Genomic DNA, 16,343 nt, shown 5'->3' on the forward strand with positions numbered 1-16,343 from the left:
CACTGCAAGGCCAAGATTAGAAGTCAGAATGATCTTGAGACGTTGGAGAATTGGTCTGAAATCAACAAGATGAAATTCAATAAAGGCAAGTCCAAAGTATCGCATGTAGGCAGGAAAAGCAAAGGTACAGATACAACATTGGACTCACCGGCTAAGCAGCGGCACTACTGAAAAGGATCAGGGGGTGAGAGTGGATCACAAATTAAATAAGAGCCAACGGTGTGATGCTGTTTTGAAAAAGGCAAATCTTTTTCTGAGATGTTGTCACCAGCTGACTGGCCCCTTTAAGAGGTAATGGGTCAGCTCCACCTGGGACTCAGACAACCCTCCTCCCCTCTGTAGACACCTGGCAGATAGGTTGTGTGGTTAAAATCAGTCCAGGCCTGTATTTATTATCAAGCGATTGTTTGGTAATGCTCCTCCTAGTGGAAATGGCCCCACAAGAAGAAATGAAGAATTAAGCTCTCATCAGCTCCTAGATGCTCGGTTATTGGTAGCCTCTAACTGGAAAAAGCAAATTAGCCCAATCACAGAGGAATGATTAAGAACATAAGAATGGCCATGCTGGGTCAGACCGATGATCCATCTAGCCCAGTAGTTTGCAACCAGGGGTATGTGTACCCCTGGGGGTACACAGAGTTCTTCTGGGGGTACATAAATTCATCTAGCTATTTGCCTAGTTTTACAACAGGCTACAGAAAAAGTACTAGCAGTACAAATTAAACTTTCCTACAGATAGTGACTTGTTTATACTGCTCTATATACCAGCATTTCTCAAATTGGGGTCCACTGACCCCTGGGGGTCTGTGAGGGTACTCCAAGGGGTCCGCAGGCCTCGCTGATCAATTCCTCCCCCTTCCGCCCAGTGCCTCCTGCACACCAGGGAACAGCTGTTCAGCAGCGTGCAGGAGGTGCTGGGAGGAAGGGGGATGAGTGGGGATGGGGCACGCTGGGGGAAGGGGGCAGAAAGAGGCAGGGAAGAGGAGGGGCAGGGGTGGAGTGGGGGTGGGAAGAGGTGGGGCCTGGGGCTGAGCAGGGGTCTTGGGGGTCCATGGAAATTTTTAAATCAAAATGTGGGGCCTCAGGTTGCTAAAGTTTGAGAACTGCTGCTATATACTTACTATACACTGAAATGTAAGTACAATATTTATATTCCACTTGATTAATTTTATAATTCTATGGTAAAAATTAGAAAGTCAGCTGTTTTTCAGTCATAGTGTGCTGTGATGCTTGTCCGATTTTGTAAGCAAGTAGTTTTAAAATGAGGTGAAACTTGAGGGTACGCAAGACAAATCAGATTCCTGAAAGGGGTACAGTAGTTTGGAAAGGTTGAGATCTAGCCCACTATCCTGTCTTCTGACAGTGGTTGATGCCAGATGCTTCAGAGAGAACAACATGGGAGGTTGAGGTTAGGGGGAAATTAACACACCAAATACGTACCAAGAGAACAGATAGATATTTGGTTACTTTTTATTCAATGCTCAGACAAAGTCACCTGCAAAAAAAAACCCCGCAGCATGCTGGTCCAAATGTTGTGACTCTTAACATTTGATAGACATGCCTGATCAGTTAAATATGTGTCCATAGAGATTTCACTCCGTTTATCGCTAGAAGGGACATATTCCAGGTGTTGTAGCAAAGCACACTCGATAGTATAGTAACACGCTGTTAAATAGAAAGATCTGATGACTACAATCCTGAACACTGTCTCTTAACAAAAGCTAACTGTTGTAATGATTGTTTGGTTTCTGATATTTACATGGCAAGGATTTGTAGGCTTGTTAAAACTTCCTACCTAAATACACAGATAGTTTAAAAAAAATCAGTGCAGGCCTGGAGATAAAAAGGAAGAGTCACTGGAGAGCCCAGGGGCTGTGTGTGGGCGCAGAAACAGACAGCTGGAAAGAGATGTCCCTAGGAGATACCTGCTTGCTTGTGACCTCTCCCAGCCCTGCGGGAAAGGACAGGATTAAAAGGGGCCATACAAAGAGGCTGATTGAAGGCTGCAGCTGGCCTGAATGATCAGTCAGATCCCAAGGAGGGCTGTGGGAGCCCAGAAACAAGGCTGGGACCTGAGTGGCACAAGACTAATTTGACATACTGTAAGAAACGAGACCCCTCACAAGGGAACCCCTGTTTAAAACACTCTATGGGAGAGTGGCTTCTGAGCAGAGGTGGGATGGGGGCAATAGAGGGCAGTGCCTCTCCAAGGCTGGGTTGTGCCCCATGGGTGTGTGTTCGAGGGTGTTGCCCCATCACTGATGTATTAACAGGAGTGTTGTATGTGGGACACTGGACGAGCACTGGGGAGGTCTCAGCTGGAGAACTGTGTCCAGTTGTGGGTGCAGCACAGCAGGAAAGATATGGACAAATTGGAGAGAGTCCAGAGGAGAGCAACAGAAACGATGACAGGTTTAGAAAACCCGACCTGTGAGGCAAGTTTTTTTAAGTTTAAATTGGGCCTGTTCAGTCTAAAGAAAAGATGCCAGACGGGGACTGGATAACAGTGTTCACCTAGGCTAAGGGCTGCTATAGAGAGGATGGTGATCAATTGTTCTCCATGGCCACTGCGGATGGGACAAGTAATCCGCTTACTTAGTTTGCAGAAAGGGAGATTGAGGTTTGACATTTGGGGAAACTTGCTAACCCCAAGGCTAGTTAAGCGCTGGAACAGGTCCCCCAGGGAGGTTGTGGCATCCCCATCACTAGAGGTTTTTAAGACCTGGCTGAACAAACAGATATGAGGAACAGTCAGGGTTCTCTGGAGCCTGCTGCAGCGCAGGGAGCTGGACTACCTGACCTCTCATGGCCTCTTCCAGCCCTACATCAGCTTGTGCTGGGTGCTGCACAGAGCAACCCCCAGCAGAACCTGGGGCCCCATGAGCACAGCACAGAGACACAGTGAGAGACAGACCTGACCCCAAAGAGCTCACAGTCTGCATAGACAAGGGGGGGGGGAGACTGAGGCACCGAGTGGGGAAGGAAATTGCCTGAGGTCACCAACCAGAGGGAGTGGTGGAGCCAGGCAGGGACCCAGTTTCCCAGAGTCCCAGCCGGAGCCTGGGCCACAGGGGGAGGGGGCTTGCAGGGGAGTGGGATGTGACTGGAGAAGGAGGGGTCGCGGGGATAGGGGAGTTGTGATTGGAAAATGCAGCCTGGCCCCGCCCCAATGTCCATGTTTTGGCGGGAGCGGGAATTTCCAAGCGCAACAACAAGAGAAGGTGAGTGAGCCCCTGGCACTGCCCAGTCCCTGAGACGGTCTGTCCGCCTCCCGGGAACAGGGCCTCTCTGTGCACCACGGGCGGCGGCGGGGGTGCCCCGAGCCCCGCCGCAATCCGGGCATGGGGGGCAGCGCCCCAGAGCAGGGACCCCCCGCGATCCGGACACGGGCTGGGGGCAGCGCCCCAGAGCAGGGACCCCCCGCGATCCGGGCACGGGGTGGGGGCAGCGCCCCAGAGCAGGGACCCCCCNCCCCCCGCGATCCGGGCACGGGGTGGGGGCAGCGCCCCAGAGCAGGGACCCCCCCGCGATCCGGGCACGGGGTGGGGGCAGCGCCCCAGAGCAGGGACCCCCCCGCGATCCGAGGACCGTGTTGCTAAACCCGATTTCCTTCCAGTTCAGCTCCCTCCCGCTCTCCCCTAAGCGCAGGTGAGTCGGGACGGGCTGCGTCAGATTTACCTGGGGGGGGGGTGCTTTCGCGCGCAGCGTGACCCTTGGGGACGCGCCTTGGTGGGGCCGGGGCGAGCCGCGGGGGAGCGGGACTAGCCCAGGCTAAAACTGCTGCGCCTCGGCCCCCGCTGCTGCGTGTCCCGTGGGGCTGCTGGGGGGGGGGGGGGTCAGTGACGCCCCAGCCAGGCCCCGGCGGGCGGGAAGGGCCGCTGAGGTCCGGACCCTTCTCTAGGGGGCCCCGGGGGCGGAGCGAGGCGAGGCGCCCCGCCGGATGGATGCGCTGCTGGGCTGTTCCTGGCGCAGAGCAGCCGCCGCCGCCGCCGCATGGAGACCGGGCCGCGCTAGCAAGTGAAACCGCATCGGCCTTGCCGGGCCGTGGAGCCTCAGCCTGCTGATCCCTTCCCTCTCCCACCCCCGGGGCGTCCCCGGGCTGGGGGGTCCGGCCGGCCGGCCGCTGGCGGAGCTGGTGCGAAGGGAACAAACCGGTTCCGACCCCCTCCCCGCCCGCTACAATGTCGCTGTCCCCTGCACTGTAGCGATTCCGCTTTCACGTGTGGTTGCACTGGGCAGCCCTGCGGGCAGCCGGAGGACACATTCCCCGCCTGACCTTGGGGGCTTTGTAAGGGGGCAGGACCCCCATTTGTCCTTGAGGGGGAGCAGAGGCATTTGAGCCGGAGACAGAAGGTAATGGCTGTGCTGGGGGTCACTGGATTGTGTGCAGGTGGGTCTGCAGTTGGAGGGTCACGTTCGGGGATCTCTGCAGTGGGGGGTGGCTGGATTGTGGTGGAGGTTCGGTTCCCCTCCTGTGAGGAGGTTGGGGGGGGCAATGAGGGGTGTCATAGCATGTACGGAGTGAAGATGGGGGGTGTTGGTGTGTGGCTACAGAGTGTGAGAGAGGGTCTCAGTTCCATGCTTGGCTCAGGGCAGCCCTTCTTGGAAAAGGTCTGCTTTTGCCCCATAGCTGGAGGGAGAATACTCAGGCACTCTGTGAGGATGTGTAGGGGACAATTTCCTGGTGCAAGTGCTGGAGGAACCAATTAGGGGCAGAGCTTTTCTTGACCTGCTGCTCACAAACAGGGAAGAATTAGTAGGGGAAGCAAAAGTGGATGGGAACCTGGGAGGCAGTGACCATGAGGTCGAGTTCAGGATCCTGACAAGGAAGAAAGGAGAGCAGCAGAATACGGACCCTGGACTTCAGAAAAGCAGACTTTGACTCTCTCAGGGAACAGATGGTCAGGATCCCCTGGGAGAATAACATGAAGGGCAAAGGGGTCCAGGAGAGCTGGCTGTATTTTAAAGAATCCTTATTGCGGTTGCAGGAACAAACCATCCCGATGTGTAGAAAGAATAGTAAATATGGCAGGCGACCAGCTTGGCTAAACAGTGAAATCCTTGCTGATCTTAAACGCAAAAAAGAAGCTTACAAGAAGTGGAAGATTGGACAAATGACCAGGGAGGAGTATAAAAATATTGCTCAGGCATGCAGGAGTGAAATCAGGAAGGCCAAATCTCACTTGGAGTTGCAGCTAGCAAGAGATGTTAAGAGTAACAAGAAGGGTTTCTTCAGGTATGTTAGCAACAAGAAGAAAGTCAAGGAAAGTGTGGGCCCCTTACTGAATGAGGGAGGCAATCTAGTGACCGAGGATGTGGAAAAAGCTAATGTACTCAATGCTTTTTTTGCCTCTGTCTTCATGAACAAGGTCAGCTCCCAGACTGCTGCACTGGGCAGCACAATACGGGGAGAAGGTGACCAGCCCTCTGTGGAGAAAGAAGTGGTTTGGGACTATTTAGAAAAACTGGACGTGCACAAGTTCATGGGGCCAGATGCGCTGCATCCGAGGGTGCTAAAGGAGTTGGCGGATGAGATTGCAGAGCCATTAGCCATTATTTTTGAAAACTCATGGCGATCGGGGGAGGTCCCGGCTGACAGGAAAAAGGCTAATGTAGTGCCCATCTTTAAAAAAGGGAAGAAGGAGGATCCGGGGAACTACAGGCCAGTCAGCCTCACCTCAGTCCCTGGAAAAATCATGGAGCAGGTCCTCAAGGAATCAATTATGAAACATTTAGAGGAGAGGAAAGTGATCAGGAACAGTCAGCATGGATTCACCAAGGGGAAGTCGTGCCTGACTAACCTAATTGCCTTCTATGATGAGATAACTGGCTCTGTGGATGAGGGGAAAGCAGTGGATGTGTTATTCCTTGACTTTAGCAAAGCTTTTGATACGGTCTCCCACAGTATTTTTGCCGCCAAGTTAAAGAAGTATGGGCTGGATGAGTGGACTGTAAGGTGGATAGAAAGCTGGCTAGATCGTCGGGCTCAACGGGTAGTGATCAATGGCTCCATGTCTAGTTGGCAGCCAGTTTCAAGCGGAGTGCCCCAAGGGTCGGTCCTGGGGCCGGTTTTGTTTAATATCTTTATTAATGATCTGGAGGATGGTGTGGACTGCACTCTCAGCAAGTTTGCAGATGACACTAAACTAGGAGGCGTGGTAGATACACTAGAGGGTGGGGATCGGATACAGAGGGACCTAGACAAATTAGAGGATTGGGCCAAAAGAAATCTGATGAGGTTCAACAAGGACAATTGCAGAGTCCTGCACTTAGGACGGAAGAATCCCATTCACTGCTACAGACTAGGGACCGAATGGCTAGGTAGCAGTTCTGCAGAAAAGGACCTAGGGGTCACAGTGGACGAGAAGCTGGATATGAGTCAACAGTGTGCTCTTGTTGCCAAGAAGGCTAACGGCATTTTGGGCTGTATAAGTAGGGGCATTGCCAGCAGATCGAGGAATGTGATCATTCCCCTTTATTCGACATTGGTGAGTACTGTGTCCAGTTTTGGGCCCCACACTACAAGAAGGATGTGGAAAAATTGGAAAGAGTCCAGCGGAGGGCAACAAAAATGATTAGGGGTCTGGAGCACATGACTTATGAGGAGAGGCTGAGGGAACTGGGATTGTTTAGTCTCCAGAAGAGAAGAATATGGGGGGATTTGATAGCAGCCTTCAACTACCTGAAGGGGGGTTCCAAAGAGGATGGAGCTCGGCTGTTCTCAGTGGTGGCAGATGACAGAACAAGGAGCAATGGTCTCAAGTTGCAGTGGGAAAGGTCCAGGTTGGATATTAGGAAACACTATTTCACTAGGAGGGTGGTGAAGCACTGGAATGCGTTACCTAGGGAGGTGGTGGAGTCTCCTTCCTTGGAGGTTTTTAAGGCCCGGCTTGACAAAGCCCTGGCTGGGATGATTTAGTTGGGAATTGGTCCTGCTTTGAGCAGGGGGTTGGACTAGATGACCTCCTGAGGTCCCTTCCAACCCTGATATTCTATGATTCTATGATGGAGCATGCCCAGTGAGGATGGATTCTTAGAAATGTTAGTTAAGCTCTAAGGAGTCTCTACTGAGCACGTGTGAACTGCAATATTTTCAAATTTGGGTGGATGGATTTTCATGGGGATTGTAAAAGGCACGGCCCTGGCACACAGCCCAGCCTGCCAAATTTCAAGTCCCTGCTGCAAAGCATGGGGGTGCTAGAGCCAAAGTAAAGGTCTCCAGAAAATAAATATATAATTAACATGGGCAAAACCATGCATTGCTCCCAAACCTAGTTATTGGAGATGGCAGAACTGTTTTGGCTGAAATTTAAAAAAAAAAAAATTTGGCCTGGTGCCTCATGTGTGAAATTTCAGCCTGTCTGGTTAAAGTCTAGCAAAGTTTTAAGACTTAACAATAGCGTCCTATAATGGGAAGTGTCAGGCACCCAACCCTGCCTACGGAATTCTCCAATGTCTCTGATTTGACCATTGGCTGAGCAGTCCCAAAGAGATTTTGGTAAATTTCAAAGTGCAGACAAGTCTCCTGTTAAAGCCCTCAGTTTAGGTGATGCAAGCTGGAGTGATATTTTGTTTTAGCCGTGTGACGGAGCTGCCTGTGGGAGCCAGCTGAGGTCACTCAATTAGGGTGAACTGCAAACCAAACGGGGCAGACAAACCCCAGAAGCTGGTGGATATTCCAATACTTAGATTTACCAAGCCAGCACAAAACAGCTTCTATAGTACCTCACTGGTTACTTAGAAGTTCAAACAAGGCAGTTCCCTTAAAGTACCCAGCCTCAGGCCTCCATCCAGACACACCTGTCAGATATGATGATGATTACTGAAAATCTTATCTCATCACATAAAAGAAAAGGTTCTTCCAACCCCAAAGGATCAGCCACATACCCAGGTTCAATTATAACTTAGATCTTACCCAAAATACACACTATAGCCAATTCTTATGAACTAAACTAAAATGTATTAAAAAAGGAAAGAGAGAGAGAGTGTTGGTTAAAAGATCAATATACATACAGACTTAAATTCAATTCTTGAAGTTCAGATACATAGCAGAGGTGAGCTTGTAGTTGACAAAAGTCCTTTTAGATATAGTCCATAGGTTATAGTCCAATGTCCAAATTCAGGGTGACTCCAGTCAGTGACTGGGGATCTCAATCCTTGTGGCTTAAGGTTTCCCCCTCTTGAAACCCAAAGCAGATCTGAGAGGAAGTAGGATCGTGTCCCAGGGTTCTTATACATTTCCAGCAGCCTTTTCGGCCTGAGAAAACAATAGGCTTAACTCTCCTTCCAAACATCCTGGCAATTAGCACAGGATAATTTATCCATTAAACAGTTCAGATACAGGTTACCACAACCTTCAAAGAGATATATAGACAATAATACTATTTCACTCCAGTATCATTATAAATGTTAATATTCCTTTTTGATCTTTGAATTAAAGTTATAGCAATAGACAAGACTTGTTTGCTTACATCACAAGCCCTGAGCAAACATCTACCCTTCTATCTCCAACACTGCAGACTTGCACTTCAAAGCTCTATTCATTTACCTATCTTCCTAGCCAGTCTCTAAAGTTCACCCATGGGTCAGGTCAGTTGGTGAGTTAATTAACTCTTTCTGGCCCTGTGACTTTCCAGTGAAATATTATATTACACTCATAACGTCACAAGCTGGTCAGAGGGAAACCCAGGGCACCCCCAACCCGCTGACAGCTGCAAAAGCTGCTTGTAGCCTCATCCCCACCACTACCACCACAGACACAACCCAGGGCAAGGCTGGGACATTTCTTTTGCGCTTGAGGTGCCTCAAGCAAAGGCAGGGCCCTCAGGTTAGGGAAGGGGCTTGTGGCTGCTTGCCAGTGGAGTGCCCTGCCGATTCCTGGTAGGTAATGGGAGCTCTGTATAGAAAAAGCCTGGGCCGTGGGAGGCACTCACAGTCACTCCTCCCTCACCATTAACTCACAGTATGCTCGCCCCAGTGAGCAGTGGAGAATCTCACAGGTGGGCCTGATGCTGCATTGGCCACTCTCCCCTCAGTCACTGCTGGCCCAATGTTTGGTACTGGGGGGCACTGTACTGCAGAGAACAGGGCAGGGTCTCAGTGGGGGGCGTTCTCCCCTAGGTGTCAGTGCTGGATGCAGGGCCCCAGTGCATTGCTGAGGGTGCTGTACTGCAGGGAGTGCACGGGGGCTCATAGGGGGTGTTCTCCCATCACAATCTATGCTGGTCTCGATGCCCCAGTGCGGAGCTGGGGGATGCAGTGCTGCAGGTTGCTCAGTAGGGGGCACTCAGGAGCCAGAACTCCTGGGTGTTATTCCCGGCTTGAGGAGCGGAGTGAGGTCTAGTGAGTTAGGGACAGGAGCCTGGGTTTTATCCCAGCTCTGGGAGGGGACAGGGGCTGGGAGCCCATACTCCTGGGGTCTATCCTGGCTTTGGGAGGGAATGTGGGGACACAAGGGCTGTGTTTTCTGTTCCTGGGGTTACCTGGCCTCTGTCTTCACCTGCCTTCTACAGCGGAGATGGGAGCCTCCCTGCAAGGCCCCTGTATGAGCAGGTTTCTCCTTAAGCCCATCCCCCCTTCATGGGTTGTGTTTTTCCATCCCCCAGGGCTCCTTCCTGGTTTGAGGGCTGCTCCCTCCCTGTTACTAAGAGTGTTTTGTTCTAGGTGCTGCAGAGAACCAGCCAGGGCTGTCCACTGCCCACTCCCTTCCCACAAGGCCCGGAGACATCCCCCCCAGCACCCAGATGGCTCGACAGGACATGCCCAAGGACCAGTGAGTGGCAGCTCCCTTTGCCAACAAAAGACCCTTGGTGCCCTCTATGTGGGGGTGGGACTCTGCTCTGGGACCAGCATCCACCAGGGGCTGTGTCCTGTGCAGTTCAGGTGGGGGAGACTGGGAGTCAGGACACCTGTGTTCTGTGCCAGGTTCATGTGTGAGCTGGGAAGGAAAAGGGCTGCCCCATGGACACCCTAGGAGTAAAGGAACAGGCTGGGAGATTGGGGGGGAGGGGTTCTGCTGGGCACCCTGCCCACTTGGTAATCCCTTGGGACTCACACTTCCTGTGGGGGCAGGAGGAGGGGTCGAGCCCTGGACCATGCCTTTCCCCCACCCCGTGGGAGCCTAACACCACCACCCTGACCCATCCCCACAGGCCCCCAGGGAGGGGACCCCCATTAGCTATGCAGTCAGTGCTCCCTGGAGCTAATGAGAAATGACTGCAGTGCAAGGGGAGTGGGATTAATGGTTCGAGCAGACGGGGCTGGGAGCCAGGATCTGGGTTCTATCCGCAGCTCTGGAAGGGGAGTGGGATCTGGTGGGTTAGAGCAGAGGGCTGGCAGCCAGCCAGGGGACTCTGGGTTCTATCCCCAGCTCTGGGAGGGCAGTGGGGTCTGGTGGGTTAGAACAGAGGGGTGAGGGGGAGGGCTGGGAGCCAGGACTCTGGGTTCTATCCCCAGCTCTGGGAGGGCAGTGGGGTCTGGTGGGTTAGAGCAGAGGGGTGGGTGGGTGGACTGGGAGCCAGGACTCTGGGTTCTATCCCCAGCTCTAGGAGGGCAATGGGGTCTGGTGGGTTAGAGCAGAGGGGTTGGGGGGAGGGCTGGGAGCCACGACTCTGGGTTCTATCCTCAGCTCTGGGAGGGCAGTGGCGTCTGGTGGGTTAGAGCAGAGGGCTTGCAGCCAGCCAGCCAGCGGACTCTGGGTTCTATCCCCAGTTCTAACATGAGGCAGTGTGCAATCCCCACCCATCCCACTCTGGGTGCAGCTTGAGGGAGAAGTGGGTGGAGAATTGCAGCTCTCCAAGTTGGGAAAGAGATTTACCTGTCCAGGTGTGAGGGGCAGGTGAGGAGGGTGCCAGAGAATGGGGGAGGGGCTGGCTCCATGCCTGGCAGGTAGCCTGATTTGGAGGGGGGAGGTATATGAGGATTCTAGTCCCTGCACCCCATATAGCTGGGTCCTAAATGGAAACCATCCCAAATTGGGGCCCCATCTGAGGCAAGTTTGCTGGGCCTCAGCCCAGTCCCTAGGGAGGGAGCCCAGCTGGCTGACTGGGGGCTGAATGTGCCACCAAGACTGAGCCCCTCTGTGCCCACAAAAGGGAAATGCCCCAGATGCCAGTCCCCCCGTCCCCCCCAGGCCTGGGTGGGGTCAGAGCCAGTGCCCCCTAGAGCGGGAAGGCCCACATCATGATGGTGTCTCTCCCCCAGGTTTCATGCTGTGGGAATCATCTTCTTCATCCTGGGTCTGGGCACCCTCCTGCCCTGGAACTTCTTCATCACGGCCATCCCGGTACCGACCCTGAGTGCCATGGGGTTCTGGGGGGAGGCAAGGGAAAGTGGAATGCTGGGGGGAAGGGCTTAGGGGGTTGGGGTAGGCAAGGGGCAGGTACGGTGTTGAGGGGAGGAGGAGGAGGGGAAGTGGGGTGCTGGGCTAAGGGAGGGGGAGCACTGGGGGGCCAGGGGTTCATAGTTCTGCAGCAGCACCCAGGGCAGGGGTGCAGCCCTGCATGTGGCGGTCTTACTGGGGCCCAGGGGATGGTGGCTCAGTGGGGGAGGTGCCTCCGGGGGTGTATGGGCAGCAGGGCTCCAGCCCCATCTCACCTCGTCTCTCCCCTACAGTATTTCAAGGCCCGGCTCATTGTGGGGACCAGCTTGACCATGGGCCTGGGGGGAAACAGCTCTGGGACGCAGCGGGACCCAGCCCGGGATGAGTTCAACTTCAACAACTGGCTGACGCTGCTCTCTCAGCTCCCGCTGCTGCTCTTCACTCTGCTCAACTCCTTCCTCTACCAATGGTGAGAAACCTCGGTCCTGACCCCAGCCCTGTGATCCCATCCCGGGGCTTCCCCACCCACCCCCCAGCTCTGCCGGGGCCTCAGTCCTGACCCCAGCCCTCTGCAATCCCAGCCTGGGGCTCCCCCACTCACCCCCAGCTCTGACCCGCAGCCCCCTGCAGTTCCAGGGGCTTCTAATCCTGACAACCTCAACACCAAGGTGGGTGGGGTCCCTTTATAAACAGCGCCAGTGCCCCACCCCTACCACAGGGTCTAGCAGAGAAGCCAGAGGGTCCCTCTGCCCCCCGCACACCCCTGTGGTCCCATTGAGCTGACCCCCCTGCAGTCGGGGCTGATGGGGTGACAAGGCACCAGCGGCCCCACACTGAGTCAGCCCCGGAGTGATGGGTGAGACCCTGGGGCTCTGACCTGCTCCCCCTCCCCCTGCAGCATCCCGGACAAGGTGCGGGTCCTCGGCAGCATGAGTGGCATCCTCCTCCTCTTCATCCTCACGGCCGTGCTGGTCAGGGTGGAAATGTCCCCCCACAGCTTCTTCTCCATCACCATAAGCTCTGTGTGGTTCATTAACTGTGAGTGGGGGCGGGGTATGGGATATGGGGGGCTTTCCCCTCTTGTGGGGTCCCAGCCCCAAGGCCGAGGGGCTGGCTGGCTTTGGCGGGCAGAAAGTGGTTCTGCAAAAATTCCCCTTCCATTGTGCCCCCACAGGGCCAAATACAGTGATTCTCAATCCACTGAGTGCAGGGGTATCGGAGCTGGAAGGAGACTGGGGGGGGTCGGGGGAATCTGTGATGGGGCCGTGCACCCAGGTGGGAGGCGCAACTGATGATGGTGTGGAGGAGGGGGCAGTGAGGGCATGGTGTATTTTTTGCGGGAGAGGGGAAACTAAGGGTTAACTCCCAGGGGACTGGCGGGGAGGGGGTTGCTGGGCCTGACGCCCCCACGGCAGCTGCTCTGATTTCCCTGGCCAGGCCCCTGTGCTGGGCTCAGCGTCCCCTCCTCCCCCCATGGCACTGTGGGTCCCCGGGCAGTGGGGGCAGTTCTGACCCACTGTGTCTCTACCCAGCGTTCTGCGCCGTCCTGCAAGGCAGCCTGTTTGGGCAGCTGGGCACCCTGCCCCAGGGCTACAGCACTCTTTTCCTGAGTGGCCAGGGCATGGCCGGGACCTTCGCCGCCAGTGCCATGCTGCTCTCCATGGCTAGTGAGTATGACGGGGACCCGCCTCGCCACCCGCAGCCCCTCTCCTGCTCCCCCCCCCTGAGCCCCACCCCTAGCACTGACTGTGAGGGGAGAGTGCCCCCTACTGAGTCCCCCCTCCCTGCAGCACAGCGCCCCCTAGTGCTGCACTGGAACATTGGGATCGGCACCCGGTCGTGCTGTCTGCGCGCTGTTGCTCCACGTGCTGTGCTGGCTGTTTCAGGTGGTGCGGATGCGCAGACGTCTGCCCTGAGCTACTTCATCACCCCCTGTGTCGGGACCCTGATCTCCATTGTCTGCTATCTGGTGCTGCCCCGTATGGTGAGATGCTGCACCGCCGGTGTGGGGAATGGGGCATAGGGACTTTCCCCACTGGGGGGCGCTGGCTCCAAGCCGCCTGGGGATGCAAGCAGTGTTTGTGTGTGTGTGGGGGGTGTCTTTGGCAGGCCCCAGAGGTTTGGAGGCCTATAAAAGCAGTGTCCCAGGATTGTCCCCAGCTGGCAGGTTGACTGGACCCATGTGGGGGAGATTAGGGCTGGGGGGGCGTTGGGTGATAGGGCTGTTTTGGGGGGGTCAGTGTGTAGCAGCCAGGGGGGTTGTGTATTAGCAACGTGGGGATTGAAGGGACATGGGTGTGATGCCCTGGGTCAGATGTATGCCCCTTCCACAGACCCCCTCTTGTCCTGTTGCCCCCTGCAGGCCTTCTTCCGTCACTACCTGGAGCAGAGTTGGCAGCATGACCCACGCAATGAGCTGGAGACCAAAGCTGGGCTGCTGGGCCCCGGTACGCAAGGTCCTGGGGAGTTGTGGGGCCCTTTGCTGCAGGGGGACACCTCGCTGCCCCCAGCATGGGAGAGGGTTGCGTCCAAACCACCGGCTATGCCCAGGCTGGCTGAAGACCTCTGGGATCTCTGATCACTGCCTCTCTTCCCTATGTCCCCAGAGGAACAGAGTGGGGACCAGTCGGAGAGGCCTGGGGAGGAGCCAATGCTGGGAATGGCCAACGGGACACTCAGGACATTGGAGGACATCAGTGTGGAGAGCTCCGGGAAGGGAGCCTTCGCCCTGCACAATGGGACAGCCACCAGTGCCCAGAACGGGGGGCCGGGACCAGAGAGACCGTCAGTGTTCAGTGTGCTCCGAAAGGTAAAGGGGATGGGGGGAAGAGTCCCTGCGGTACGCTATAAACAGCCCCCACTCCCCACCCCAGAGGTGGCTGCATCTCAGCACCAGGTGAGGTGTCCCTGGGTAAACAGCCCCTGCCTTACCCCCTGGAGACAGCTGTGTCTCAGTGAGGGGTTCTGGAGCTGTTGGGGGTGGGGCTCATCTGGCTCTGACTGTCTTCCCACCCCCGCACAGATCTGGCTGCTGGCACTCTGCATTGTCATGGTTTTCACTATCACCCTGTCCGTGTTCCCTGCCATCACTGCCACCGTCACCAGCACCTCGGAGAGCAAGCAATGGAGTGAGTATAGGGAGTGGGGTCTCGTGGTTAGAACATGGGGGGCTGGGAGCTGGGACTCCTGGCGTGAATCCCTGGCTCTCAGTGGTGCTGTGGTTGCTGATGCCCCAGGCTGGGTTGGAGCAGGCGCCCCCTAGAGGTGAAAGCCTCATATCCTGTTCCCCAACTCTTCCCCTCCCCCATAGGTGAGTTCTTCACCCCTGTTTGCTGCTTCCTGTTGTTCAACATGATGGACTGGCTGGGCCGCAGCGTCACCTCATACTGCCTCTGGGTGAGTGGGGGGACACCCACCCCTGCTGGCCAAGCTCTGCATTCATTGGCAGGGATGGGGAGAGGGGGGAAATCAGCAGCCTCCATGGGCGGTGAACCCCTGGGGCAAAGGGAGGGCTTTATGGAGTGGGTGATGTTGGGGGGACTAGTTGGGGAGCCCAATCCTGCACTGGGTCAGGTTTCCCTCCCACTCTGACACCTCCCCTCCCCTCCCCCCGCTGCTCTCCAGCCAGAGAAGAGACTATGGCTACTCCCCTTGCTGGTGGGCCTGCGCTTCCTGTTTGTGCCCCTGCTGATGCTATGCCAGGCCGAGCCCCGCACCCGCCTGCCCGTGCTCTTCCACCATGATGCCTGGTTCATCCTCTTCATGCTGCCTTTCTCGCTCTCCAATGGCTACTTCGTCTCGCTCACCATGTGCCTTGCCCCCAAGTGAGTGCTGGGCAGGGTCGGGGCTCAGTAGGGGGCGCTCTCCCAATGCAGTCAGTGCTGAGCGCAATGCCCCAGTGTGCTGCTAGGAGGCGCTGTGCTGCACTGCTGTGAGCAGGGTGGGGGGTCTCTAGAGGGTGCTCTACCAGCACAGCCATGCTGACCCCAATGCCCCAGTGTGCTGCTAGGGAGCGCTGTACTGCACTACATGGGGGAGGTCTGTAGGGGGCGCTCTCCCGGTGCGCTCAGAGTGGCATCTCAGCACCAGGAGAGGGATCCTGATGTAAACAGCTCTCACAGCTAGGGTGACCAGACGTCCCGATAAAATCGGGACCGTCCTGATTTTGAGCTGTTTGTCCCTCGTCCTGACCAATCTCTGGTTGGGACGCAATTTTTGTCCCGATATTTTCTTCATCTCATCTGGTCACACTACTCACAGCCCATCCGAGAAGTGGCTGCATCTCAGTGCTGGGTTTCTCTGCATGTTGGGGAGTGATGTGTGGTTCTCAGCTGTGTCCTCCCCACCACCCTCCTCTCTCGCCCCATAGGCAGGTGCTGCCGCAAGAGAGCGAGCTGGCTGGAGCCATCATGACCTTCTTCCTGGCACTAGGGCTGTCGTGTGGGGCTGGGCTCTCCTTCCTCCTCAAGGCCCTGCTGTGATCCCCCCTCAGATTCATCCCTTCATCTTCCAGCAGCTCGTCTGAGTGCACCCCATCAAACTGGGGGGCTTGGAATAGGAGAGATGGGGGGGGCTTTGCATAGGAGGGGGGCTGGTACCTCCTGACTTCCCCCTTTCTTTCCATGGGCATCATCTCAGCCTGGTGAGTGTAAAGATTAATGTCCTGCCCCACCCCCAAGTCTCCTGTTGCAAGGCAGATACCCCCTTAGGGGTTGCCCCCCAGCCCTATTCTGTTCCTCACCACCGTTCCATAGGAATTCCAGCAAAGGGAATGTCTATAGAATGGTGTGGCGGGGGAGGAAAGGGTTAATGTAAAGAAGTATCTGGGGTTTTAATGTATTTATTTGTGGGGCTCCTGGGCTGATTTTGGCTGGCTCCTTAGCCCAGGTGGGGGGTGTTGCGGATTGTGGGGGAGTTAGGGCCCTGCACCCCCGGCTTCCTGCGATTCACCATGACTCTCAGCCAGCCAGTAAAGCAGAAGGTTTATTTGGATGACAGGAATACAGTCCAAGACAGGTCTTGC

At 55.6% G+C, this 16,343-nt stretch overlaps 1 protein-coding gene across 3 annotated transcripts; it reads left to right on the top strand.

Moving 5' to 3' along the window:
* The first annotated feature begins 3,149 nt into the window (after positions 1 to 3,149).
* SLC29A2 (solute carrier family 29 member 2) lies at positions 3,150 to 16,209 on the top strand. 3 transcript variants are annotated; one of them, XM_034777385.1, is made up of 13 exons: positions 3,150 to 3,221; positions 9,664 to 9,772; positions 11,203 to 11,284; positions 11,614 to 11,789; positions 12,219 to 12,358; positions 12,853 to 12,987; positions 13,207 to 13,304; positions 13,683 to 13,767; positions 13,927 to 14,129; positions 14,343 to 14,448; positions 14,631 to 14,716; positions 14,945 to 15,144; positions 15,690 to 16,209. In XM_034777385.1, the coding sequence occupies exons 1-13, from the start codon at positions 3,170 to 3,172 to the stop codon at positions 15,799 to 15,801; spliced, it is 1,584 nt and encodes a 527-aa protein (XP_034633276.1). In that variant the 5' UTR covers positions 3,150 to 3,169; the 3' UTR covers positions 15,802 to 16,209. The 3 variants fall into 3 exon arrangements, with proteins under 3 accessions (XP_034633276.1, XP_034633277.1, XP_034633278.1); XM_034777386.1 differs by lacking the exon at positions 3,150 to 3,221 and adding an exon at positions 3,908 to 4,390; XM_034777387.1 differs by lacking the exon at positions 3,150 to 3,221 and adding an exon at positions 3,908 to 4,353.
* Positions 16,210 to 16,343: the final 134 nt, after the last annotated feature.

The sequence above is a fragment of the Trachemys scripta genome, chromosome 7, assembly GCF_013100865.1.
Source record: "Trachemys scripta elegans isolate TJP31775 chromosome 7, CAS_Tse_1.0, whole genome shotgun sequence".
Classification (NCBI taxonomy): Eukaryota; Metazoa; Chordata; order Testudines; family Emydidae; genus Trachemys; species Trachemys scripta.

Coding starts and splice junctions, on each gene's coding strand:
- SLC29A2 (XM_034777385.1), top strand. CDS start 3,170: ATGTCCATGTTTTGGCGGGAGCGGGAATTTCCAAGCGCAACAACAAGA. Junction 13,305..13,682: donor ATCTGGTGCTGCCCCGTATG/GTGAGATGCTGC, acceptor TGCCCCCTGCAG/GCCTTCTTCCGTCACTACCT. Junction 14,130..14,342: donor TGTTCAGTGTGCTCCGAAAG/GTAAAGGGGATG, acceptor ACCCCCGCACAG/ATCTGGCTGCTGGCACTCTG.